This window comes from Mandrillus leucophaeus, unplaced genomic scaffold (genome assembly GCF_000951045.1).
Source record: "Mandrillus leucophaeus isolate KB7577 unplaced genomic scaffold, Mleu.le_1.0 Scaffold159, whole genome shotgun sequence".
Taxonomy (NCBI): Eukaryota; Metazoa; Chordata; class Mammalia; order Primates; family Cercopithecidae; genus Mandrillus; species Mandrillus leucophaeus.
This window is the reverse complement of record NW_012101576.1, coordinates 1995080-2007579: the sequence shown is the minus strand read 5'-3', so window position 1 is coordinate 2007579 and position 12500 is coordinate 1995080. Positions and strand designations below refer to the sequence as shown.

Genomic DNA, 12500 nt, shown 5'->3' with positions numbered 1-12500 from the left:
TTGATGCCAACAAGCTGACCACTATCATGGGCTGTAGCATCTTCTGTCTAAACAAACTGAGTTATATAACCCAGAAATCCCTGGTGGAGTCCTCCAAGTAAAAAATCAAGTCTGCATCTCAGTGACTTTTCTAAACTGAAGACTACGGGATTGAGATCTGGATGTTAAAAAAATTTCATCAAATTGGACTTACTGCAAAATATTGCAATCCCGGGCTTTTGACACATGGAAAACAGTCAGAAGTGGTCATCAAGCACCAAAAAAAATTTCATCCAATTGGCCTTACTGCAAAACGTTGCAATCCCTGTCTTCTGACGCATAGTAAACAGTCAGAGGTGGTCATCAAGCACCCAAAAAAAAAAAAAAAAAAAAAATCATCCAATTGGCCTTACTGCAAAATGTTGCAATCCCCATCTTTTGACACATGGTAAACAGTCAGAGGTGGTCATCAAGCACTAGCCTACTGTGAAAAGGAGTCTGAGGGACTGACAAGCCAGAAGACACAAAACAGGTGCTCAGTCCCTTTCTGATCAGCGCATCTTTCTTTCTGCCCACTATTTGGCAGCAAGGGGTTGCGGCTGCTTCTTCTGCAGCATTCAGCTCCCAGGTTCCTGCATCAGTGTCCTGCTCATTGCTGTCAGTGACTGGGGTGGCAGCACAGATGGGTGGAAAGACAATGAGATTGGGAGACACAGATCTGGGTTTGCATTGTGCCTGCACCATTCACAAGAAGGTTGACCAAGGGAAAGAGAATTGACCTCCCTAAGCCTTAGTTTCCTCACCTATAAAACTAGGATAATAACACCTGTGACATAAGTGTTGGGACAGATGAATAAAGAATGTGTGTAATGTGCTCTGCACACAGTATACGTTCAATCATTCATCATTATTAATACTGCTATTACTTACCTATCATTGTAAGTGATGCAAATCCTAACCATTATTCACCCGTCAAGTAAAATCTCTCCTCTTTTATGCCACATTCACGTCCATATTACACAAAAGATCACCATCTTCCTAGAAATCTGAAAGCTTATTCCATGAACACTTAGTGCTTTCCAGCTGCACATGATTTTCCTACTTGCATTTGTGTAGACTGTAAGTTAACTGTGGAGAAAATATCATATTTTCTCTCTCTTCCTCCATTCATTCTATATTTATTGAGCCCACTGTGGACCATGGATTGGCTCACACAGCCCCTGACCTAAGCAGCTTGAAGTCTGGTTGTGAAAACATCAGCACACAGATGCAACATGGTAAATCTTAGAAAAGCCTTAGGTGCCTGGCCCATGGCTCTTCCCAAATAAATGGGGTATATACTGCCTGACCCCTCCTTGACCTCCTCACTGGGGAGATGCCCTGCACATGTGCCCATAACAAGCTGTCCTTTCCTTAGTGGAGACTCATCTCATTGACTCATCTGGCTCCCCTACCAGACTCCAAGCAACGGGAGGGCAGAGCTTGTCGGCTGCATTAAGTGCTTCATCCTCAGTATGGCACACAGTGCTTGGCACATGACGCACTCAGTTGAACCCAGAGGTACTCAGCTACACTGTTGATTAATTGAGGTTCTGGAGAACTGCAGGTAAATATAACATTTGTTTTCTCAAGGACCATACTTACTGATGTATTTTTAGAAACTATTTCCTGGTGGGCTTTCCTCCTCCCACCAATTTTAAAGAAGGAAAGGAAAATTCTTTTCTCCTCTGTGTGATTTCTCTATAGCTGCCTGTAGTTGTCAGTCTAGCAGTTGAGAGCCACAATAAATGCTTGCCAAAAAGCAGCCGAAGAAGTGTGAAATGTGATTAATCAAGTTCCTCTGCTTAAAGTAGAATAGAGACTTTCACCACTCTTTGCCCACCTTCACCCCTTCTGCTCAAGCTTCAAGGACACCCTACAAAGGAATCAGCCTCTGCAATCTACTGACATAACTGTGGCCTGTGGCTACCAGTACCAACTGCTGTCATGGAGATCTGCAAGAGCAAGCATAGCACTGGTTGGGAGTCTGAGCCCGGCTCTGTTTCTCACTAGCTGGGTGACCTCTGACAAATTACTCCACAGATTCTTTATCCATAACATGGGGAGAACATTACTTGCCCTATGGAGTATTGTGAGTTTCAAAGGAGACAACAGACATAGAGGCAAAATATTACTAGAAACAAAGGATTGGATTTTAGCAACATCTCCATATTATAATTGACATTTGAATTAAAATTATATTTTTAAAAAGGAAAGGAATTTTTCAAATAACGTGGGTACCTATAAGATCAGAACACTGACCCTTATCGGTTGGCATTCCATCATCAAAGCTTCTGAACATCTAAAACTTGTTGTAAATTCCTCTGCCCAGTGCAGTAATCCAACTGTGAACAAGGATGATGCCCTCCCACAATACACACAAGATATTTTGTCACCATAATTATAGTTCAAAATAATAGAGATATCTTCCACCCCTCTCCTGCAATCTCTCCACTGCCCTCTTTCTCTCCCTGATTCTTTACCCTGCATCCCCCGACCACACACACATCACAAAGAACATTTTCTCCTGCCAAATCCCAAAATAATCAAGGAAAGCAACAAGACAAAGGGAATGACTTTGTCAGATGAAACTGAAGTCAAAACCCAGTCCAGCCACCTCTCAAACTCTGACCTTAAGTAAGTTATTTCATGTCTCTGAACTCAGTTTTCTGATCTGCAAAACAGGGATAAGAAAGCCTATTTATAAGAGTTACTGGGTAGTGAAAACTTCCCAGCATGACCTGGCATGTCTTGGGCACTCAGTGTATGACTATTTGTAGTCTTTTCTCCCCTTCTCCAAGGGGATGACTCCTGCTGCTCCTGTTACCATGTCCTGTCCAGTGAAGATCCTGCCAGTCAAGCCTGAACAGTGAAGCCTGGGAGGACTTCCCAACCACACAAAATGACTTCCTACTTAAGGGCTTCCCATAACTTGCTCCGCACTCAGGCCAGTTTTTTTTTTAAGAAGCTTTGTATCTAAGGAACCTCACATCCAGATATACTTATATTTAATGACCTGTACTTTAAACACTGTAATGTACCTGATATTTTATGCAAGTTCAATTCTCTTAAAGTAGAGCATACCCAAAGGACTAACAAATAGTTGAGAAACACCATTCTTTGTTGGGTCCTATAATTGTGCTGCAAGAGAAGAAACAGAGGGGCAAGGAGAGAGTTATCATTGTTTAAACACTCTGCATGGAAGCACTAGGCTAGGTATTTTGGTACTTCACATCATTTTGTTTTTGCATCCCCAATTGGTACCTCCATTTTCAGTTAAGGAACCTGCCGAAGGTCAAAGCATTAATCATGGGCAGAGGTGGGCCTGAAAGCCAGAACTGACCGGTTTCAAAATGTAGGCTCTTTCCCACATTACAGCAGCCTAGGAACAAAAGAGAAGAGAAAGAACAAGACGACCCACAAGTCCCACCCTCAGGAAGCTTAGAGCCTCACCAGAGCTGGACCAAATAGCAGGCAAAAAAGATAGCCATGATGTCACAAGAATGTTCACAGAGCAGTGTAAAGTGAATCCAAGTGAATAAACCCAAAATAGGGTCCATCAGTCTAAGGGCATGAAATGACAAAGGGTTATGAACAGGGTGGGAGTAACCAGAGTTTTCTGGAGGAGGGGAGAAAGTGATGTGGAAGACAGAAAATAGTCTAAGGTTGTCCAAAATGGGGGCACCCAACTGAAATGCATAGTAGTAGGCAGAACTTTTTTGGGAAAAAAAACAACAGGTTATAGAGAAAAAATCAAGCTGATTGCTGGCTAGAAAAGAACTCTAACGCTAAATTGGAAATGAAAGGCTATTTCTCCTGTAACATTCTGAACACTGCCCCACTCCCAAAATAAATATAAACCAAAAATGAAATTAAACAGCATTCTCATGCTCCCGAGAAGGGAGTAGTAATTACTACTTTCTTCTTTTTTCTAATTACAAAAAAGAAAAAGTTAACTAGGAAGAGCAAGAAACAAACACTGTTATTAACAACAATACATCATGACATCTGAACATTAAATTTCAAATTTTTCCAAAACGTTGTTATATATTATTATCTCATTTAATTTTCACTTCGGCCAAGTGAGATTGTCAGGAGAGCCTCTTACCTCTAATTCACAAAAATAGAGGATACAGCCCAAAGCACAGAGCAGATCTAAGATTTGAATCAAAGTCTCTCAACTAGAAATATAAGGACAAAGCTCCAACAAGCTCTTCCTGCTGTGGAGGACTAATGTTTCCTAGTATCAATTGACAGAATAGGACTATGAGGAGAAGAAGGAAAGTTGAGGCTGACACTACTGGTCATCCCCCCATATCAATTTTCCTTGTCTATATTATTGTATTTCTACTCAGGCACATGACCACTCAGAATAAATACTGTATTTCTATATTTCCCAGCTTCCCTTCCCAGTGTGGCTAGGTTACCAAGTTCCAGTCAATGTGATGCGAACAAAAGTGATAGACAACTTCCTAGTCTTGTTCTCAAAAGTAAGGAGTATGACCAGCTTTCCCCTTCCTTTTATTTCTACTTTCTGGAATAAGAACATATGGCTGGGGGAAAAAAAAAAAAAAGCCATATGGGATCCCAATATGAAAGTCATGTGTTGAATATAGCAGAGAAACCTGGGTCTCTGAAGACTGCAGAGTAGCCAGGCCAACCCTAAACTTTTAGAAAATTTTGTTCATGCCACTTTGGGTCTCTGTCCAACAGCAGAACCCATATCCTACTTTTTAAAAAGTGTTGCCAATAGCACTGAAGCACTGAAGACGCCTTCCAAAATATCAGGGTCTTCTCAATTGCTCTGATTCAAGAATTCAGTAAACATTTACTAAGAGTCCACCATGTGTCGGAAGTCTCCTAAGAATATCATTACAGCCTCCTGGCAGTTCTGACCCACATGGTTTTAGAAAAATCAGTATGTTGGTACAGAATGTGAAAAGGGATACATGGCAAAAGTGAAACGGAAGGAAACAAGAAATCTTTAAATAAGGTCACGAAGGAGGCAGGGGAAAAGCCCATATTTGAATGCAAGTGACAATCCAAGCTGAAGTGAGGCCACAAAGGATACTGCTGGGCTACAAGTGGGTGAGGTGATGGGGTCAAGTGTTCAGCAGTGCACGTAAGTAGTGTCTCTTCCTCCCAGGCAAGAAGGCAATAGAAGGAAACACTAGGGTGGGCCCAGTTGCTGTCTGGGAGTTTCCAGGCCTGAGGGAGAGGTTACCTAAAGCATTGATCCGGATGGTATCCCAGTAGAACTAGAAGCAGAGAGGAGAACTGGACCAATGAAATGCCCACGAGAGTCCCTTTAGCTGACACTCAGCTAGAGTTTTAAGGACCTGAAGTGGGAGGAGAACTGGGAAGAGAAATGAATTCAAAGAGACAGGTGTTGTGCAGTGCTGAGGTAGGAGACCAAATATTAGGCTTGGGGGTGGAGAGTGTCTGGAGTAGGAGTACATTGTCTAGACCCCCTACCATTAGCAGACAGAAAGGAAATAGATGTGGCTGACTTAAAATGACAGGATGACAGCAATGACATTATGAGAAGAGAATCAGAAAAGTGCAAAGCCCATATTTAGAAAATGGAAACTATCTCTTTGCCATCAAATTATCCCTGGAGAGCTCCCCCAAACAGGGTCAGGTCCCTAACCTGAGACCTCCCACATAAAAGGACTCTTCCCCTGACAATTCTTCTTCCTTTGCGGGATTCCTCAAAGGCCAGGGAAAGGATCAGCCACAGTGAAGACTCCATTTCTAGGTCTTTGTTGCTGGCTGCTGGGCTGACAGGGTCTGTCTCTGTCCTTCCTATCCACCTCCACTACCCATACTGTCAGCTCCTTAAGAGCACCAACTATGGTGTTAAGTCACCAAATCCTTAGCACTTAGCCTGGCATCTGTTGGCACGTGGGGAGACACTCAGTATGTGCCTGCTGAATGGGGGACATTCTCTGCTAGATGTCACACAGAGGGCTGGCATGGCCTTGTGCTTCTCTTGGTATTACCAATGCACAGGAGAGACTATATTAGAGAAAATGAGTCCACTCACCATACCTTATAGTCAGCCCCTGCCAGGGACTACCATAGATCTACACAGGGAAGGCAGGGAAACCAGGGCAGAAGCTGGCTTGCCCCAATCCAGGCCAAGACCCCAGAATGGAAATTAGACATAAAACCAGGCACTTGGAGACACTGTAGATCACCTAAATCCACAGCTAATCACAAAAGCTCATTTTAGTCAACAGTTTTCACCCTTCTTAAAGCAATTTCTTCTCAGAACTGAAAAAAGGTAGGCTAGCTTGAAAATATTTAGTTTTCCTGCTGCATGTCATCCTCTGGGGAATTAGCCAAGTTGTAATGAGATGTTCAGATCAGACAGGGGAGGTAATAGAAAGCTCGGATAATCTATATTATGGCTAATACACTGCAACAAGATAGCCAAGAAACACTATTACTAAGGCATATAAAATTCAGTGCAAAGAGGAGAAAATCATTAACATACCCAGCACTCCAAAAACCCACTGGCTTTTTGTCTCTTTTTACCCCTTAAGGAGTGCTAGGCCTGACTACCAGAGTGACCTGGTAGTCAGGGAGGGAGACAGCACTGAGCGTTTGATGTAAGTACAGGCTGTGGTCAATGCTCCCCATTCCTAGAGATCCCAAATCTGATGTCAGTCTAATCCCATGAGCTGTACAGGAAGGAGGTCAGTGTATACATGTGTATACACAGGCAAAAAAAAGGTAAAAGAGAACCCTGTAAATCTAGTAAGACATCAGCAGTTGTCCTGGACAAACACTGTTTGGAGTATAAATTTACAAGGATAATTACCAACGCCTTACACCAAGTGCAGTAACTTTCTTGTTAGCACAATTTGGCAGATGTGTGTCACATGGAAAGTGGAACAGCTGAAACTGTGACAGGTTGCTGAAAAATGGCTGGTTTCCTAAGCACCCAGTCCCCTGAGTCTGTACCATAATCTTGTTCTTAAAATGACAACAACAACAAACAAGCAAAGAAAAAGTTTCCACTGCAGAAACTGCTGGCTTGCTAAAATCTATGAAGTGAATTTTCAGTGCCTAAGTGTGGAGAGACTGTTGGGGTCGGTGTCATTAGACCACGCTACCACAGGAGAGAGATCTGGATCTGAATCCTGTCTTCTCCTGTCTACCAGTCCCAGGTTCTTGGGAAAGTGAGTTAACTTCTGTGAGCCTCCATTTCCTTATAAAATGGAGATAATAATCTCTAACATATACCGTTGTCATGAGCAGAAAAAATTGTGTGTAGAGTATTTTGTACAGTGTCTGGCAAATAATAAGTGTTCAAGGAAATGGTGTTAAGTAGACTTGCTTAACTAAACATCATCCTTGGCTGCATAATGCAGAGGTGACTACCCATGTATTTTACCTTTTTAAAAAAAGAAGTGGGCTGGGCGTGGTGGCTCACACCTGTAATTCCAGCACTTTGGGAGGCCGAGGAAGGTGGATCACCTGAGGTCAAGAGTTCGAGACCAGTCTGGTCAACATGGTGAAACCCCATCTCTACTAAAAACACAAAAATTAGCCAGGTGTTATGACACGGGCCTATAAGCCCAGCTACTTGGGAGGCTAAGGCAGGAGAATCACTTGAACCCAAGAGGCAGAGGTTGCAGTGAGCCTATCATACCATTGCACTGCAGCCTGGGCAACAGAGTGAGACTCTGTCTCAAAAAAAAGAGAGAGAGAGAGAAGAGAGAAGAAGAAGAAGGGAGAGAGATAAGAGAGAAGAGAAAGAGAAGAGAGACAGAGAGAGAAAGCGACAGAGAGAAAAAAAGAAAGAGAGAGAGATCACCTGACTCTCAGAAGGTGGGAAGAGAAAAGAGGCGGTAATAATTGAAGTTTTCCCTGGAGACTATACCCAAGAAATTGTGCTTTCCATAGACAAATCATTTTGAGAAAAACAAACAAACAAACAAACAAACAAAACCCAACTGCTTATCCTTACTATATGCCACCATGCCACCAGAACTATTTTCTTCCAGGTAAGAAGTTGCAGGGAAATCTCATATTTGAAAGCCTTTTGTGAGTCCATAAAATGGGACCCATTTCCTAAATGACCACTCTTAGCAAATTTTCCATAATGGATATAACAAGGTATTTCAATTGACAAAGTGGCTCATCTCTCCCTCCCTCTAAGAGAAGGAAATCAAATCATGTCCTAAGCACGGTGCATCTGGTTGTTTATTTTGTGAGCCCCAAGGCTTACAAAAATGCTGTAAGTAAGCACTGCCTAGGAAATACATGCAGTTAAGGCTGAAACAGTTCCAGAAGAGAAAAGATCTTAAATCCTTTTCTGTGACATGAGAAAGCACCTCAAATTCTAATTAAGATGAAGCAATTAGCCACCCACAGATCCTTAACACTGCTTCCCATGGCCAGGCAATCATCTCTATTAAAACCCATTTTAAAGTAAGGAACAAACCCAAAGCTCCATAGGCACATACTTCGCACAAATCAATTACCCCCTTAGACACATTCCTTAAATACTCTCAGGAAAACTCTGCCTGCAGAGAGGGCTTTTATGAAAGGACTCCATCAGACATGATGAGGCTGTTGCAAAAAAGGAGGTACCAAGCAGCAAATGTGACAATTTGAGGTAATAAAACCCACTCATAAAGCGGCATGCTGAATCTCTGGTCAGGTGGACAAAGCAAGGCGGGTTGAAGCCTCAGGTTTCCCTGGACAGTATAACAATTTGTCAACTCCATCCTAAAGGAGTACATCAAGAGAAACAGTTTCTGCCTACTGAAACAAGAACCCAAGAGTTTTTACGTGTGCTCAGACCTGTCTAAACTGAAGTTGCACCAGAGGACTGTCTTCTCACATCTCAATTTGTCATTGAAGTGCCCACAGGGTGCACTTGGCAGTTTCACAATGAGTCCAATCCACTCAAACTTGTTTGCTTTCTCCATCCCAGTTAGGTCCCTTCCTACATAAGTCTCCCTTTAATGAGGGGAATTCATTGTTGTCTGCAGCCACAAGTTGCTTCTACATTCAGCAATAGAACAGCTATACAACGGTCAGTAAGTCAATAAGATCTAAGTATCTTTCTCAAGAACTAAGGTTGTTACTCAATCCAATAAAGTTACTCCAATAACCTATTACTTCTCAACTGAACAAGAGCCTTTCTTCCCTCTGTGTCTGTGGATTTTTTTTTGAGTTGGAAAATTTCCCATCAAGCAAGACATCAAAAATGTTGATCTAGACCGGCACTGTCCAGATGATTAAATTTAAATTTTTCCTAGGAGCTACTTTTAAAAGGAAAATGAAACAAATTAATTCTAAGAGAATATTTTGCTTAACCGATACATCCCAGAAATATTACCATTTCAATATACAATCAATATAAAACATAATTAATGAGATGTTTTGCATTCATTTTTCATACATTCTTTTTCTCATACTGTATTAGACTATGCTGATCTAGAGCTATGTTCAAATTGACATGTAGCAAGATGGATATAGTTAATAATACTGTAATGCCTATAGGAAATTTGCTGGGAGAGCAGATTTCAAGTGCTTTCACCAAAAAAAAGGTAATGATGTAAAGGAATGGATATGTTAATTTGCTTCACTGTCATAATCATTTCACTATATCAAAACATCTCATTGCATACCTTAAATATATACAATTTTTATTAAAAAGAAAAAAATTGACATGAAAAGACTTCCATAACTCACTGTTCTATGAATAGTTTACCAAAGTATGTATGCAGTAAGGTCTCATTTTAAGTTTATAAAAATCTATATGTATTCAGATATGCAAAGAAAATAGTCTATAAGGGAAGACACCAACAGTATTAGTAGTTATCTCTGAGAGGTAGAATTATGGATAGTCTTTACTTTCTAATTTGCACTCTTTTGTATTTTCTAAATTTTTTTGCAGTAAGCATATACTGCTTTAATTATCAAAGTAACTATAAGCCTAGTCTTTAAAAAAATCTCTCCCTTGTTTCAAGTTATTAGTCCCCTGATCCTGCTGGCACTATAGTCATTGCCCTATTTCCAGCTAACAGAAGAGATGGCCAAACAGCATGACCTTACCACCCCACCCAGCACTGTCATACTTACAGCCAATCATCATGATGGCCACTGCAAAGATCTTCTCAATGTCTGTGGACGGGGCGATGTTCCCAAAGCCCACACTGGTGAGGCTGGTCATTGTGAAATACAACGAGGAGATGTAGACAGAATTCTTGCTGGGACCACCTTCCCACTTCCCTGAGCCAGACCCATTAAACTGGTAAGGGGTGCCAATGTCCATCGCTAGTTGGTACAGCCAGCTGTTGTTGCGGATTGTCTTGGTGTCCTCGTCAAAGATCTCATAGTCCCCAATGCTGTACCAGATGCAGGCCATCCAGTGTGCAGCCAGCCCAAACACACACACCAGCAGGACCAGCACAGCAGCTCCATATTCAATGTAGTGGTCCAGCTTACGGGCCACTCGCCCAAGACGGAGCAGCCGGACAACTTTTAGAGAGCTGAACAGGCTGCTGATGCCCTGGGAGAAGAGGAACACAGCGTCAGGGCCAAAGAACCAAAGACACTACTCTCGTCCCCTCCGCCCCACTTGGGCCATTATTTTAAGCATAGTATATTTCCATGAGATGCAATATTATGCAACCCTTAAAAAAAGTAAAATTAGAATTTTATTCCAAGATGTATGAAATGAAAATTCCTGTTAGCATTTTCTACTTCCATTAAAAAGTAAGCAAGCAGACAAAACAAATAGAATTAGAATTATATTGTACATAATAAACAAATATATGTGGGCATCTTCCCATATCATTACTTACTTTAAAAAATTTTAAGGGTTGTGTAATATTTCATCTCACAGAAATGAGATATTGCATAATATGAAAAAAGTTTAAGGGTTGCATAACATTTATTTCATATGGCATAACATTTCACCCAAATTATATTGTGCATAAATATGCAAATATATATGTACTGAAAATGGTTGGGAAGTACACCAAAATATTAAGAGGTTATTGCTGCATTAGCAAGTTATGAAATTACAGGTAATTTTATATTTTGTATATATTTTTGTTATATTTACTTAATTTCTATAATATTATTTATAATTTTAAAAAATAAGTTTATAAATTTAAAAACAAATATAGTTTTCGAAAAGCTAAAAATAAAGAAATAGCTGAGAAGAATAAAGAACTGAGATTCTGTTTCCTCAGAAACATTATAAATTCTTAGAAGGCCATATCACTTCTGTCAGGCCAGGGATTACACAATCAGACACCACCTACTTAAATACAATCAGTCAAGGAATCTAAAAGCTAGAAGGAACCTTCCGATTTCACCTGGTCAAGCCTCTTCCCTTCTGGCTGGCATCCACTGATCACACCAAGCCAGGTATATTCTCCAAATAGTAGTTTTCTAGGGAACAGCATTGTGGTAGTGAAGAAAACACTTGAGTACAAACCTGGAAAATGGGGTCTGAGACCAATATAAACCACTAACTTGCTGTGAATTTGGATAATTCAGCTACCTCTCGGTTCTCTTCTCTAGACAATGGGAGGTGGACTGAGGATCTCTAAGTCTTCTCCATACACTAACATACTCTTATTACCAAAGATAGCTGAAACATATTGCAGAAGTCATATCATTTAAAACCCCAAACCTAAGGTGTTCTAACGTGATTCCAAGATGTATGCAAGTGAAGTTTCTGTTAGCTTTTTTTCTACCTCCATTACAAAGCAAATAAACAAGCAAACAAAACAGACATTTGAGTCAAGACTTTGTCCTCCCTTAAATAGCAAAAATCCAAGAAAGGATGATGTCCTTCACTAAGTAGATTGAATTACTTTTCATTATTTTAAACACTAACAGTTTCAATGTTACTGCTATTCTCTCTTGTCCACTGTCCCTTTAATGACAACACTCCAAGGGTCAAGTTATGTCACAGACAAAAGGAAAATGTACAAATGCTTTTTGATGAACCTATGCCAGAGATCCACCAAGAGGCTTTTCCTCTTCCTGGATACACAGTTAAACTATATTTTGCAGCTTCTTCCATCTGGGTAGTTCCTGGGGACTAGTTCTTGCCAATGGAATGTGAGGTGAAATATGTCACTTCCAGGCCATGGCAGTTAATAAGTGTGCTTTCTCTACATGCTGCTTCTCCCCTAGCACATCTTCCAGGTGAGTCTAGCATGACTGTGAGGCCACACATTGAAGGTGGACCCATAGCATGAAAAGAGTTTGGGTCCCGGAAGGACTATGGGGAACATTCCTTCCCCCAAAATCAATTTGAATTGTATTGTGATGTAAATGAGAAAGAAACCTCTGAAATAAGCCACTGGAACTTTGGGGAACATTTGTTACAGCAGCTAGTATTTGCCTTCCCTGACAAATACAGAACCCCTCTGTCATGTGAACATGTAAACCATACGTAGCATAGCCTTGTCAATACAGATCATATATCAGGTTGCCAC

The 12500-nt window shown here is 41.0% G+C and overlaps 1 protein-coding gene across 2 annotated transcripts in view; it reads right to left on the bottom strand.

The window, feature by feature from the left end:
- KCNH1 (potassium channel, voltage gated eag related subfamily H, member 1) overlaps positions 1-12500 on the bottom strand; it is a 468531-nt gene that overhangs the window by 240769 nt on the left and 215262 nt on the right. For both annotated transcript variants that reach the window (XM_011975802.1, XM_011975801.1), the window contains exon 7: positions 10123-10552. In XM_011975802.1, the coding sequence (XP_011831192.1) occupies positions 10123-10552 (430 nt within the window). The remainder of the gene's footprint in view (positions 1-10122; positions 10553-12500) is intronic.